This window comes from Bactrocera tryoni, chromosome 2 (genome assembly GCF_016617805.1).
Source record: "Bactrocera tryoni isolate S06 chromosome 2, CSIRO_BtryS06_freeze2, whole genome shotgun sequence".
Lineage (NCBI taxonomy): Eukaryota > Metazoa > Arthropoda > Insecta > Diptera > Tephritidae > Bactrocera > Bactrocera tryoni.
In genome coordinates this window covers 35599077-35614884 of record NC_052500.1, presented here as the reverse complement: position 1 = coordinate 35614884, position 15808 = coordinate 35599077, and the positions used below count along the sequence as shown (strand labels likewise).

General features: G+C 34.2%; 3 protein-coding genes across 5 annotated transcripts in view; 1 reads left to right on the top strand and 2 right to left on the bottom strand.

Annotated features, from left to right (window-relative positions):
* The window catches only part of LOC120768507 (probable serine/threonine-protein kinase DDB_G0282963), an 89509-nt gene extending 77780 nt beyond the window's left edge, over positions 1 to 11729 (bottom strand). For 2 of the 3 annotated variants that reach the window (XM_040095231.1, XM_040095232.1), the window contains exon 1: positions 10619 to 11720. In XM_040095231.1, the coding sequence (XP_039951165.1) occupies positions 10619 to 10788 (170 nt within the window). In that variant the 5' untranslated portion in view covers positions 10789 to 11720. Of the gene's footprint in view, positions 1 to 10618 lie in introns of all 3 variants that reach the window. The other variant, XM_040095233.1, reaches the window with a different exon arrangement.
* Positions 11730 to 12084: 355 nt separating this feature from the next.
* Positions 12085 to 12844, top strand: LOC120767610. The gene is made up of 2 exons (XM_040093763.1): positions 12085 to 12533; positions 12586 to 12844. Exons 1-2 carry the CDS (start codon positions 12327 to 12329, stop codon positions 12796 to 12798), a joined length of 420 nt encoding a protein of 139 aa, XP_039949697.1. The 5' UTR covers positions 12085 to 12326; the 3' UTR covers positions 12799 to 12844.
* An 88-nt stretch (positions 12845 to 12932) lies between these two features.
* LOC120767609 (F-box-like/WD repeat-containing protein ebi) lies at positions 12933 to 15542 on the bottom strand. Its single transcript, XM_040093762.1, has 3 exons — positions 15282 to 15542; positions 14151 to 15220; positions 12933 to 14072 (listed from the first exon to the last, which is right to left on the bottom strand). The coding sequence occupies exons 1-3, from the start codon at positions 15337 to 15339 to the stop codon at positions 13227 to 13229; spliced, it is 1974 nt and encodes a 657-aa protein (XP_039949696.1). The 5' UTR covers positions 15340 to 15542; the 3' UTR covers positions 12933 to 13226.
* Positions 15543 to 15808: the final 266 nt, after the last annotated feature.

The following is a 15808-nucleotide window of genomic DNA, read 5'->3' as shown; positions in this document are numbered from 1 at the left end:
ACATACATATACATATCGCTCATTTGCTGCAAGACCGGCATAAGTCTTATATCACATGTATATATTTTTGTATTTATTTAAACATATCTACATATTTATATACGACTAAGATAGAGCTGAACTTTGACTATCAATAAATGCTAGAGTATTAAAGTGCAAGATGCTTAACGAGGACAGAAACAATAGCCAAAAAACGTTTTGTAGTTACTACATTTGTAGCAAATGAGCGATATGTATATGCAGTGACATATATTAATCACATGTATAAATTTAATAAATTTTCGAAACAGAACCATATTTATATTTGACTAAGATTCCTGAACTTTTATCAATAAATGCTAGAGTATAAAGTGCAAGATTGTTTGTTGGAAATCAAAATTCGCACTATATAGACACTACATTTGTAAAATTGTTGCATACAGCAGTGACATTATTAATGGAAATAAAATTTAATAAATTTTCGAAAAAAACGGTAATGCGGTTAATCAGAACTTGAAAATCATGACAAGCTTTTGAAAAGTAATTTTCGAAAGAAACGTGTATAAAATTTCAGATAAAATTTACACAATTTCACGAGGATAATTAAAATGTTGGCTAATCCTCTTAAATTCACTTCGTAAAAAAAATAGTTTTCAAATTTCTACACCAAATTGCCCTCTTAAATACAACAAATATCAATCATATATTATATAACATTTTTGTGATAGATTAAAATAAAATAGATAAAATCGTAAATATGTATATATATATGTATAATATACATATATAATGTCACATATAATGTTATATAATATATGATTGATATTTTTTGTATTTAAGAGGGCAATTTGGTGTAGAAATTTGAAAACTATTTTTTTTTACGAAGTGAATTTAAGAGATGTATATGTATATACATTTGCTATATATTATTTAATGTCGTTTTTAGCTGTTTAACAGTCCTTTTCCCGAAAAACATAAATACATAAACGCGCTCGTTTCTATTATGTAGACCTGACTGTCGTGAGAAACTGTATATATTGAAGTTGTATCTAATGCTATGACCAGCACTGTACGTAAACATGTCGTTAGTTAGGCTCCAAATAATGTGAAAAAAAGTGAAACAAGCAAGTGACTTATGCAAGACATGAAAATAATGGTGTGGTCAATTCAAATGGTCAAATTACAGTAGACTCCCAACACCTAAGAAGTACCTTGCGAGATGTAATAAGGTTATTCTCTTGCTCTTGCAAAACCCTTGCACGGTGCACGAATTGCCAATTTTTCCACCTAATGCAACGGCGTTGTGCCGCAGAAAAATATTTGCAAAGGCTGTAAAATATGTCAGACCAAAACCCATGTTTATTTCCGTGCAACGACACGTAAAAAAATAATTACATCCCTGTGCTAGTTGTCATTTTACTTAAATACATATTTTGACGTTAAATTGTTGAGGAATGTAAATTTTAAATAGATTTTATAATTTCTATTTAAATTATAAGGATTTGTTGCAGTTTTTTCTGTTAAGAATGAATGCAGAAGGTGCGCCAATTCACAATAGCCATGCATAATAGTCATTTACAATAAATTGACCGAACCAGCCGTTAATATATCACTAGATTCTGCAATGGGTGCTCTCGTGCCCTTGTATATTTCGGTATAGGATTTTTGCAATCTGCAATCTTGCAAGAGCAAGAGAATCCCCCTAATGTCTTTAAAATGCAAACAAGCACATTTACACAGATAGTTACAAACAATGGATGTACATATGTATGTATGTATATATTTTATTTTTATTTCTTTATTTTATATAAGTAGTTGTAACCCGCTGTGAATTCCCAGAGTTCGAAAAGCCAAATAACTAACTTTACAAATCGAACGGAATTGTTAGCATCACGCTGGGTACTGGTCTGCTCACCTACTTGCTTCTCGCAACTAGGTCTGGCTTCACAGCTGACAGCAGATGTGTAAACGAAAGAAGAAAAGGTAAGGTACAACCTTATCTTAGCAGAGAAAAGGTAAAGATAGACTGGTTGAATAGAAAAAAGATAATACTAACTCAGTTTAGTGTTTTGTTTAGTTAGTTTTAGTGTTATTTTTAACCAAAAAACTTTTTTTAATTCAAAAACTGAAATGAAACGGGAATAAATAAAAGATTTTCGTCCATATTTCTAACTAAAAAACTAAATTTTTTACTTAGGTAATTAAATATAAATAAGACAAAAATTAAAAAAAAAAATTCATTAAAAATGTGTTAGAGCGGTCGGAAAACGTTATAACTAATGCTCTATAATAAAAAAAAACAACAAAAATGAAAAGGAAACTCATGGTCGTCAAAAAAACTGGTTTGATTGATGATCACCGTGTACTTCTCTTTACAAACAAGGACACTTATTCTGAGATGGTGCTATCAAAAAGATAACGACCCGAAACATACTTCGAGGTTGGTATCAGAATGGTTCAAGGATGCAAATGTGACCTGTATGCAATGGCCTAATCAACCCCCCGATCCCAATCCGATTTAGAACTTGAGGACTGACCTTAAGAGGAAATTGGAAGCTATTGTGGTGGAAAGTAAAGGAACTTTGAGATGATACCCCATTGGAAAACTGGCAAAAATAAATTCTATTCATGCAGAACAGAATTCGAAAGCTTATGAAAAAATACGGAGATATACAGATCATCAAAAACCAGTGGACAGAATAAAAAATAAATTGAATTTTTGTTTTTTATTTAGAAAAAAAAAATTTACATTCATTGTTTTGATGAATGCTATATCTTGTTTTGAAAAAAGGTTTAATAAAGTAAACCAAAGATGTAATTAAGCAACCAGTTGATACAGAGTATTATAGTTTTGTTCACCTAACGGTTGTATAACATATATATAAATGATCAGGGTGACGAGAAAAGTTGAAATCCGGTTGACTGTCTGTCTGTCCGTCCGTCCGTGCAAGCTGTAACTTTAGTAAAAATTGAGATATCTCGATGAAACCTGGTATATGGGTTCCTTAGTTAGGTGTAAGCGAACCACTGCCACGCCCTCAAATCGTCATTAATCGAAAACATTTCAAATGCCATAACTAAGCACTTAAATAATAAAGCTGTGATTTGGTACAGAGGATCGCAGTAGCTAGGAGCACCTGCAGGCAAAATTTTGGGCGTGGCCCCGCCCTCTAACAAATTTAATGTACATATCTCCTAAACCACTTAAGCTACAACAATCAAATTTGCTGAGAACAAATCTTATAAGAACTTCTACCGACAGTATCAAAATGAATGAAATCGGAGGATAACCCAGCTCCCTCCACATATAACGGTGCTGTTAAAAACTACTAAAAGAGCAATAAATCAATAGCTAATTACGCCAGAGACACTAAATTTTACCACCGAGATGATATGAGAGAGCTTTATAGGGCCCGGTATGAAAATTGGACGGTGGGTGTGGCACCGCCCACTTTTTGGTGAAATCCCATATCTCGGGACCCGACCAACTGATCTCGATAAAATTTAGTACATGACATTTGGAAATGGACGAAATCGGACAACAATCACGCCTACTTCCTATACAACACAATTTAAAATTCCACTTGATTCGTTCAATTTCCAGTACACAAATCAAGAAACAATTATTATAACGGGATACATCTTTGCACGAATAATGCCCTCAGTGTATGCCACCCTATGGCCAAAAATTGTTTAAATCCAATAAAAACTGTTCAAGCCCTAGGTTACCGAATATTTAGACCACGGTACCTATGTACACTTGTATATATGTAACTGAAATCCTTCTCTTATAATGGTATGCCTGTATGTATGTCAAAAAATTTCTCTTAGTCCCCATATACTTAATATAAAGATTTTCGAACTTCCGGGTAACTTTGTACCGCATACATATGTATATCGACCAATAGGTGAGTTATCGAAATGAAAATAAGAGAGCGTGTTTTACTCATAACTGTATATATTTTTGCCTAAAATAGATAAATTTGAACGAAAACTTGGCCTAGCCTTTATGAGGCTAATATCAGGATTTTCGAACATGCGGCTGACTTTACTCTATATGATTGGTCTTACACCATATTTACCTTGCTTTGATTCTTGCAAGTTGTAAGAGTATAAAATGTTCAGTTTCACCCGAACTTAGCCCTTCCTTACTTGTTTTACTTACAAATATTCCATAGTTATTAAGTAAAAACTGCTTACACCTATTATTTGGTCCATAAGTGTATATGTCAGAATATTTTTCAAAATAATATACATACATATATTAATATATGTATTTCTTTCACATCAGAGCAGCACATATCATAGATCAGGTTTCTTTCCAAGAAAATATTATTTTTTTTGTGTTTTCAAAACCCAAACTCGGGTTTCTTCAATAATAAAATTTTCCATTTAAAATAAATGAATATTTTGATAACCTCTTTTTCAGATAACTCTATTTAAATATGCTGGTCTTTTTAAATTTTGACAGCTGTTTGTTCGATTCGGCGCTCTATAAATGTTTATCAAACAAAGAAAAACAGCTAGTATCTACTTCGAAGTTATTTTTTTTTATTCGGAGCTTTCTTAATATGGCGGTTAGGTACTACTTCGAAGAGTCACTATTTTTACACATCTCTATTGTTTCAAGGAAACCTGGTAATATACCGTTATTTATTAAACACCAAATATCTACGCGCAAAGCTGAAGGGGTAATTATCCTATAAAATAATAGTAAACGATAAGAAATTAATGAAAAATACCAACTCCAGTTAATGTCGGTAAATGGCAAAAACCGCATCGAAAACCTGACAGAAATACTGTATACATATGGTATGTACATATGTTTGTATGTACATACATATGTAGCTTTAAGATTAAACAGGATTGCGCGACGATAGCCAACGGAAATTATAGTGACTTGTGCGATTTTTATGTTATAGAAGTGTGTATGTTTTCTTAGACAAAATGTTTGGCTTAGATTATGTCCAACACAAGTATTTGCAACGGATACGTCAATCTCGTCGCTAATAGTTTATTGAGCATTTCCGCGTACAAAATGTAGCAAAGGAAACAAAATATTTGTAAACAACCACGTACATACTTATGTATGTGTATGTAAGTTTGTATGCATGGGCATTTAGGCATGCCCACTTAACTGCGGCTACAAGCACGCATTTAATAATATACTTACAAATGTTAGTATGTAGCTCGTGTGAGCGCAATAAATTAATGCGTGCACAGTTTGTGAGTGAATGGCAGTCTAACAACTTCCTCATCTTCTCCCTTCCGCGTTAATTCTTTGCTGCTGCTGCAACAAGTTTTTGTATTTAAGCCACACCAGCAGCAACAACCAGTCATCAACCTATTTAATCTGTGCCACATCAAATGCGACCTGATCGCCAGCACTGTGACGACTCATTTGCTATAGCAGGTAGAGGGGTGCAACGAAGTGGCGGAGTCACAAATGCAACAGTGGAATTCAGCTTAAGTAAATTGGGTCATTCGATCGTTAGAGCTAGAGTGAGAACCTATGCAACTAACACAAGACGAGCAGAAAATATATACATACATATGTACATACATATGTACATATAAATAAGAATATACATATTTTTTGTCTTCATTGATGGAAATATAAAAATTATAAAAAGGGATTCCAGACACAGTTGAGATACAGCATGACAACATATGGTTTGTGCGTATCCATGCGGGGCTTCGCTTTGCACAGAATTCCATCATTTTAATATGTTAAGCATACAGAATTACATACCATACATTTGCAAGTGCTTCGAAGCGTAAAACTGAATCTATGTAGATATGTATGTTTTACAGTTCTGGAGTGTTGCATTACATGTTCATTATCCAGTATATTTATGGTGATGTGCGTGGCTGTGGTCTCAAACACACGTGCCACACTGCCCTGATAAATATGTCATATGAGCGAGCACTTCTGCGCCAAAACGAAATCTACAATTTCAATGAAAAAATAAAAGCTGACATTAAACTAGCGTCAACCTATTTGCATTTTTATTGATCTCAATTAACCGATATACTGAAGTGTTTGAGGTGTATGCTTAGAAATCGTACAATTTTTACCATATGTGTGTACATACACACATATGTACGTAAAAACTTACATAACTAAGCATGTACATATGTATGTACATATATAGTAGATAAATTATAAAATGAGGCGCCCAAGTTTTGTGACCTAAATATCAATTAAGTGTAATAACTAAATCATCTTTTCAATTGGAGTATTTTTATGAAAAGTTTTCCTGCACTTATTATTCGAGGTGATGTAATTTTGAACTACAAACAAAACTGCTAACTATTTATTTTCCCCTTCCCACGACAGCCAGGACTACGTAACCTAGACAGAAATCTTCATAATTATTTGAGAATTTTTTTTTGCTGAACAATTATTATTATTTCAGGGCAAATGCCTGTTAATATGCAATGTCTACGTTGTAAGACTTAAAGGTAGTCTCTCCACAGTTTTGGGGAAGGTTACTGCGTTACAAACCGTTCACCTCATTCAAATCCGGGTAGGTGAGGTTTCATGGGACCGATTCCAAACCTTCGAAATTTTAAATAAGATTACATTTACAAACTGAAATCTAATATATACGAGGGCTGTCTGATAAATAACCGACCTAACCATGATGCACGCGACTTTTTCAAATTTTTTTTTTTATTTTTCTATATAGTCTTCTGGTAACTCCACACACTTCTCCCAGCGATGCTCCCATCTCTGCAACCCTTCCAAATAGAGCGCTGGAAATGTTCATGCGCGCACGTTTGTGGTCTATCGTAAGCAAACGCAGCACCCAATGCGCGGACAGCTTTCTCAGGCCCAAACCTTGGTTTAATATGTGACAAACACGGTCTTTTGACATCTTCATAATCTCAGCTATTTCCCTAACTTTAATCCGGCGGTCGTCTAGTACCAATTGATGAACTTTAGCGATGTTATCGTTACTGGTTACAGTTTTTGGACGCCCAGGACGTTCATCATCTTCCAAGCTCCTGCGACCACATTTAAATTCAGCTGCCCAAAATTTTTCGGTGGTAAACGATGGTGCAGAGTCACCATACACAGAGTCCAACTCATCTTTGATTTGTGAAGGCGTATTGCCTTTCAAAAATAAAAGTTTAATTACAGCTCGATATTCAATTTTTTCCATTTTGGGGAAATCACCGAAATAGACTCACAAAAACGACTGTCAACAGATAATTGCGCAAGATAAATTTCTGAAATTTTGGCGAGTAGCTATTATAATATGCACAATTTGAAGTAGAAACTTTTTTTCAGATGTGCCGCTAGCTTCACGTTGAGGTCGGTTATTTATCAGACAGCCCTCCTAGTTATATATATCAAACCCAGAAAAATACTCCTAGCTAAGCAAATTTAGAAAAACGACAACTGTCGTTATATTATAAAAATTGAATGCATAGATTTATTTGAAAATGATGATAAAGAAAACAAAAAACATATAAATGGCACCTATTTGCTATAGTGGACCGATCTGCTGTGATCGATTTGTTTAGAGGTTGTAGCGTTTAGCATGGACAATAATCTATGCCAAATTTTCTGAATGTTTCTTGTGAAATAAAAATGTATTCCAGACAAGAACTTGACTTTCATAATTCAGTTTGTATGACAGCTATATGTTATAGTGGTTCCATATCGGCGATTCCGGCAAGTGTGTAGTTTCTTGTACAGAAAAGGATGTGAATCAGAACGAAATCTCAAAAACTGCAGAACTAGTTGTATGTATATACAGACAGACAAAATTTACTTTGCTCGTCACGCTGATCATTTATAGTATATGTATACCCCGTTCATGGTATTGCGATGTTATAACCCTACTTTTGAAACTAATATTCAGCAACAATAGGGTTCAAATTGAGAATATTATTCTCGTACTGAGAAATATAACTATAGTATTTAAATCAAGTTCAAAGTAAATTTTGAAGACTACAAAAATATGAAACCTCACTGAATAAATAAGCCACAAGTATTAAATTTCACAACCAGGATGGTAGGAAAGAGCTTTACAGAAGCAGGTGTAAAAATAGGACAATGGTGAAATTCGCCTTGCCAATCGGTAAAATCGGGCCATTACTTCCCTTAACTCCCATACACCTAATATAAACATTGTAGAACTGCCGGTCAACTTTATTCCGCATCTATTGGCCAATAAGTAAGAAATCTTAGCAAATTTAATTGAAAGGACTTATATTATTAGATATAGCATACATACCTAATAATATACCATAATGGTGTAATATATTTATATTTTGATATACATATATCCATGAACATAACAAAATATTCATATACCAGGCAATTGCATGTCATTTATTCGCAAAACTATGTCATCAACTGTTTAAACTTGGTCGTCAACTTGAATGGAAAAATTGATATGGAGACATGGAGACGGTGTTCAAATTCTTGATCGTATATGAGATATAGGATAAAAATCCGGGTTTGTTCATGTTACTTAGACGCGACTGTCGTGAAAACGGGGTTGACTTTACTCGTTATATATTGTTGATGGTATGTTAGGTGCCTTAAAGAAACTCAGAGAGCATCTCTTTCTGTGCAGTTTTGCCAAAAACAGATAAAATTGGGTCAATGCTGCTCCTATTTCCTATATACCCATTAAATATTTTCAAACCTCCGCCCTTTATATGATTAATATTATCAATTTCACGTTCAACATATTAAATTAATTATATTAAAGAGAATGATATGTTCAGTTACACCTCTAATTTAACCCTTCCTTACGTGCTTAATATAAAGTTTTGCACCAATTGAAAATATTTTCCCGCCTTATGTTCTCGGCATTCCGAGTAATAAAATCAAACTGATCGCACACTTTGGAAAGGCGCCGTATATATGGACCCTTTTGCAAGAAATTATCGTAAATATGTTATCCTCAAATTCACTTTCTAATACAAATTATCTTGAACAACCCTTTAGTTGGAAATGTATTTTATCTGAAACGTGTTTAGTTAAGTCCCAAACTGAGTTTATGGTTTTTAAGTTTGCAATAACCTCACAATCGCGCTTTGACAACATATGTAAGTACATTGAATAAAAGATATATGTAAGTACATACAATATTTGTTCCTAATTTTCGAATTAAACAAGTTTCCCAATTTCTGATCGGATCGGATTGACTTTTGTACCGTTCATTGCTATATGTAAAAAATAATCTTCGATATCATTATATTACTGTATATTTCTAGTTTGTACACACTCATATTCGAGCGAACATACATATACATACACATACATACATATGTATGTATACACATCTCCATTTATGATGCGCAATATGTTCATGCTAACCAGGTAAAATTGCACTTTTAAACGCCGAATACAAATATACATATACATATGTATGGACACGATATGCAAAAGCGGGTATTTATGCATGTACATGTGCATACATACATGTGTATAAGAAAGTATTGTCGCTTTGTATGCAGTCATGGCCATGACTTAATGGTTTAGAAATCATTAGTAAACATAAAAAGTTTTCTGATGAACAATTATGTTTGAAAGCAAGACATTGAATATGAAGCAACACTGCACAAATGTATGTATGTATGTACCTAACTACAAACCGAACCGAACGAACCGCGGCAGTGTTTTTGTCCGGCTAAAAGAGCTGTCCATAAATGGGGACGTGGCAAAAACGACAAAACAGTCGTCGTTTAGCGTCAAAAGCTGCAACTCAGAACTATATTTATATTATACTAATAAATGCGAGCCAAATGAATGATAAGTTGAGCCACCGTGTACTAGACGACGCCAGCGCAAGTCAATTTGTTTGCTGTGACAATTTTCGTTTTGTTCTTAAAAAAACCGTGTTAAAACACCAAAAATTAATAAGAATTTAAAAAGCGGGAACTATAAATTGTACACAATTTTCTTGACAAATTTTATGAAATCTTCTCTGTGTACGGTCATAGCAACCAACTCATGTCCGTTTATAGGAATTGTTTTTGTATACAAATATAAAAAAAGGTTGTATTCATGAGATTTGTCCAGTCCAGGAAATGTCCGGCTATGAGGAATGCCCATGGACTGGGTAATTTCACTCCAAATCTTTGATCGTGATCGCAATTGCAAATTTAAACACATAAGTATGTATGTATTTACTTTGAAATATACTCCTCCTCAAAAAACAGGTCCGATGTCTTACAGATAAATCTGTAAACCTTTTAAACTTGTTAACCAAATTCAAAGAATTCTCAAATCATGAATCATCGATAAAGAAACCACTGACAAAACTTGAAAAAGTTTAACCAATCTCAATTTATGCTATATGCATTGCCAACAGTTTTTGGAACAACTTTAACTTTATAACCGGTATTACAATAAGGGACGTTTTCTCAAGGTCTGCTTAGCAGCCATTTATCCGTTAAGTTCTGGTAAAGAACCTTTTTTACCAGAACTTAACTGGCAGATGGCTGCGAAAATTTATAAATTTCCCAATGATGAAAATATTAAATCCTTTCCCGAAATACGTTTAAATTGTATTTGTCATTTAACGGCGAATTAAATATTATTTTAAGCACTCATGCACTAGCATGTATAAAACATCTCATTTCATTAAGGATAGTTTATATATTTACTTACAGAACTCCTGAACACCTGGTACAAACGAAAGATCCAATTGTCATGTTGACGTACGTGGGACCCTTCTGGCCACAATCGAAACATTGCTTATTACCACCACCGTTGGTCACTAGTTCTCTCAATACCTGCAGATACTTGTCATCCTGTTTCTTGCGAACCACAGCTGCCATTTCCGCAATTTGTAATGAATGTAACTGCTTAGAGGAACTAATTTGGGAATGAATGCTGTTGTTTTGTTGTTGCTTTTCCCTGCGTATTTGTTGTATTATATATGGTTCCGCAGTTGCCGTTTTGATCCCCGTGGCTGTTGCTGTTGCTGTTGCAAATTCAGCTTCACTGTCTGATGACGCAAATCGCTCTGTATCCGATGGTGGATTAGAGACGGACGTCCCTTGGGGATCCGTAATTTCGGAATGTAATGAAGAGTTGTAAACAAAAACGAATTGAATTTTGTTGCCTTGTTTTGTTTTTTCTTAAGTATTGGAAAAGGCGACACAGTTCTTTGAAAATTTATGTAAATTTTTGAAAATTAATTAATTTCACACGGTAGATTTTCCCATATAATTTTTATAATATTTTGCCCAGAATATAAACTCCAAACCACGTAGATTAAGAACACATAATATATGTATATTTGGGAGCACAAAATCACACAACTACACTTTTACGTACTCTGCGCAACCAACCAAACAACTTATTTATGCAACTGCCACTGCCACTGACACTTTTTACAATGAATCCGCATCAACCATACCAATTCATCGACAAGTAGTTAGGCACGTTAAATATTTGTGTGTATATGTATATATACTTGTAAATTTTTCTAATTATTTACACACTGCACTTTGCAAACAAACAAAACACCTTTTTATATATTATTATAATTACTTAAAAATATTGCTTTATGCTTTATATTTAACTGATGAATTTTCGCAATTGAAGCGGTAATTTCGCGTTTCTTGAGGAAAAGTTAGTTAATAAATATTAGCTAACAACAGATAACAATAAGGACCGTAATATAAATTCCACAACAATACATCAATAAGCCACCAAATCTAACAAATCTACTACCTCTGCTCTTTTTGCTCAACTGAAAAATAACTTTTGGACTAGTTAACGTCAAGAGAAATCTTCCGAGTCCAGTGTTGTCCAACGCACACTTAACACTACTTTTTTAAGGTACGGATAGTTTAGGCCATTTCAAAGTGGTGTGTTCTTTTCAGATTAAAGTAAATATTTATATTTTTTTGAATAATTGGCAGCATTTTCGTCGAATTTTAGCAAATAGGTTCACTATTAAAATCCTTTAAATCCCTTCGTTAAGCTTAATTAAAAAGCAATTACATGCGAGAGTGGAAAAAGTTTCAATACAACACTTTTGAATGCGTTTGCAGATCTTTGTAATGTTAATCTACGTTTAGGTATAGATTAAAGGTGTGATGGTGAAATTAACAACTCTTACATATGTTTATTATCAACATATTTATTATTGATGACAATATTATAAATAAGTTTTATAAATAAAATAATAACACAGAAAAATATTCAGTTTCGTACACCTTAATCGATGTATTTGTGATGTATATTATGGTTTCAGATAGTACCTACTGACATAATTAACAGGAACGCATTGTTGTGCATACGACAACCTAGCGGCGAGCTTCATAACAAAAGTATTTTTGCGGACTCATAGCCAAACCAATACGAAATGGAGGAAACAAAGGGGACAATCAAAGAACAACTTGGTTTTCAGTCACAATTCAACTGCAAAGTTAAGGAAAATTTAACGAGATTTGTCGTCCATCGTTTCACAAACAAATGTGTTATCCTAGTTACACAGTACGGGGGTATTCCAAATTTATACTTGGTTCAATTTGATGCGAACGATGAACATGACAAACGCATTTCACCTTTGGTAAGGCAGAAATTATTTATGAAAAATATTTTATAACGCTTGTACAATTTAGAATATATCGGAGCTACACACGTCGGTGCCAGTGACTATGAAATGCTTGTTGGGTGTTGACCAAATGGAAGTACGCGCCGGTATACAGTTCTTAATCAACAGAACTAAACTAAGCCAATGTAAAACTGAAATTTTAATCACGCTTGGACTGAGAGAAACTAACGGTGATGTCCTTAAAGAAATAGCAGATATTCTTGATAGAAAAGCGTTGTAGAATCTCTTGTTAATTTACTTATAATAAAATATTTTTTAAAGGCGAATTACTATATGTTGTACATACAAATAATTAAAATAACAATGAAACTCTATCTTAAATCCTCTTAGTCTAGAAATAACACGTTCAGCAGATCATTGCAAATATTTATTGAACGAAGCAGTTAAATAGGAAACAATGCACAAAACATATTAACCGATAGTTCTGGAAACTCGATCTGCAAATATTTTGGGCCTTGTAAATATTATTTCATAAAATTATAAAAATATACTAAATATTATACTTAGAAATCTACATCAAATCCAATAAATATAATTTTAATGATTATAACTAATGTTTTTCTTTTAATGCTTCATTCTTGTAATTTAATGTTCAAATACTATGTTATTAATAATTGTTCATATATCATAGAATAGTTAAACTAAATCCTATATTTTTCTTAAATCCAACACAAAAACGCTACCATCCGAAGCGCTGGCTCCCACTTTAGTGCCCTTGGAATTCCAACAGACCTCAAAAATACCACCTGTGCCTTTGTAACTGTGTACTAACTGTCCCGACTGAGTACTCCAAATATGTACACATTTATCGAAACTTCCTGACGCTAAATATTTTCCATCTGGACTAAATGCTACCGAATAGACAGGCTCTGTATGTTTCGTAAGAGTATGAATGCATGTACCACGCTCAACATCCCATAGACGTACGGTGGAGTCAAATGACGCGGAAGCAAGTATTAGATTCGTGTTAGGATTTTGTGTTCCTGGTCCAGTGGGAGACCATTTGATTGTATAGATTTCCTTAGAATGTGCTTGTAAATCATGACAGCATTTGTCTTGCTTCATACTCCAAATTTTCAGTGTCATATCGTCTGAGCAGGAGGCAAGCAATTGACCCTGTGGACACCACTTTATAGCGTTCACCTCATTAGTATGACCTTTAAATGTTTTAATGGGCATATCTGAGCCAAGACGACACACATGGATACGTTGATCAGTACTGCACGAAGCGAATGATACATTTGTTTGCCAATCAACATCGAGTGCGGGTGCATTGTGGAAAGAAAATTGTTGGTTGCATTGTCCAGTAGAAGCATCCCAGATTATAGTAGTTTTATCAACACCAGCCGATAGTATATAATTACCCCTTTTATTCCATTTTAATGCAAATATTGGACCTTTATGTTGACCGAGAGTTGATGCTAAGCGACCATCTGTTTTCCATATGCGTGCGTACCCATCATAACTGCCAGTAGCTAGCAAGGTGCCATCGCACTACAAAAATGTAAGTTTTTAAATGTGTACATTTTTATTTGCAAACAATATAATTTTTAAGCATTTACGTGTACCTACATTCCAATCTAATGATGTAACGTCTTTGTTGCTTGGAACTTCTGCACCTCCCTTTTGAATGCAATGTCGTAAAACTAATTGATTAGGGCTACTGGTTGCATCAGACATATCCCATATGCGTGCAGTGCTATCACCAGAACCACTTGCAAGAAGGTCTCTGCTGGGATTCCAGGCACATATGAATACTTCGCTCTCATGTCCACGTAAAACTGTTGCTTTTGAGGCAGGTATCTCAATTCCTTGATCGATATCCATTGGTTCTGTTCCTGTTGTTGAAGTAGTATTACCCAATTGTATCTGGGTCAAAATATCAGAGCTGCCTGGAGCTGGGTTATTATTAGCAGCACTGCCGCTTGAAGTAGTAGTAGTACCAGCTCCTGAAATATTTGTTCCAGTTGTTGAACCGGTCACTACTGAATTTGTGGTTGTTGTTGGTTCATTGACATTAGCGTTAGTGCCCAAGGTAATGCCGTTGTTGACATTTGTATTTGTTGTAAGATCATTTGTGGTTAAAGAGCTGCCAGATGTTGTTTCCGAGGGGTTGGCCTTTTTATTTCCTGTTGAAGATGTGTCATTAGTTGTCCCAGTTGTAGAATTAGCAGTTCCAACGGAGGGTGCGCCAGATGTTGTACTATTTGCAGCTGAATTAGTATTACTATCAGTTTCATTAGAGTCAGCAGATGCGGATGGAGCTCCTCCCGAGTTTTGTTCATTGTTTGTCGAAGCTCCTGGAGCATTACCCTCGGATTTTACTTCCGATTTTACGACACCACCTGTTGTCGTCGACGATGCAGCTGTGCCACTGCTGTCCGTAATGGCTTTCCCAGGTTCTGATTTTACTGCTGCTGGTTTTGGTGGCTTTACTTCGGGCATAACGGCATCAATTAAACTTAATCCTTCAACTGAACGTCCAGCTTCACCATCCTCTCCAACGCTCCATTCAACTTCTGTATACATTAGGCCTTTCTGAAGAATAGTGAGGAGAGCAGCCGGTGGTACCAAAGCGCCATTTATGTTGCTTTGTGAAATATGAGATTCCACACCAAACACAAAAGCCGAATGTACAAAACCTATTTAATGTTGACATTTTTAAAAATTTTGTGATATTTAGTGAAAAATATAACATTTTACCAGATTCTTGCAGATATCTATAAACCAAAAAGTTTACTTCGTCGCTGGAAAAACTCATTTTACGGCTACACTTCTTAATGTTCTGTCTACACTTTTTTATATATCCTTATACTAATATTTTCATCGAAACTTTTTCTTCCGTTTATTCTACATTATATCATGCATATTTTAGTGATATTTTTTAGTTGTATGCATAATTTAAGATATACAAAGGCTAAAATTAATCAATTCCGCGACTTTAACACTCACCGCATTTTTGACGTCTTATTGACTTTTTATGTTACGTTTTTAAGTTAGCTGTGAAACGTAAAATAATTGATGTCACATAACGAAAATATATAGTAATTAACGAAATATACGTAGCACTAATAAAAAAATCAAGACACATTTTATTTAATATTATCCAAATTGTATTGTATGTTTCCTATTTTTACATTTAATTATTTATGTTTGTGTTCTAACAACTTTATTTAAATTTTTTACATGCAACATACAAAAGTTGGGCATCACTTGCAGATGTGGCTATT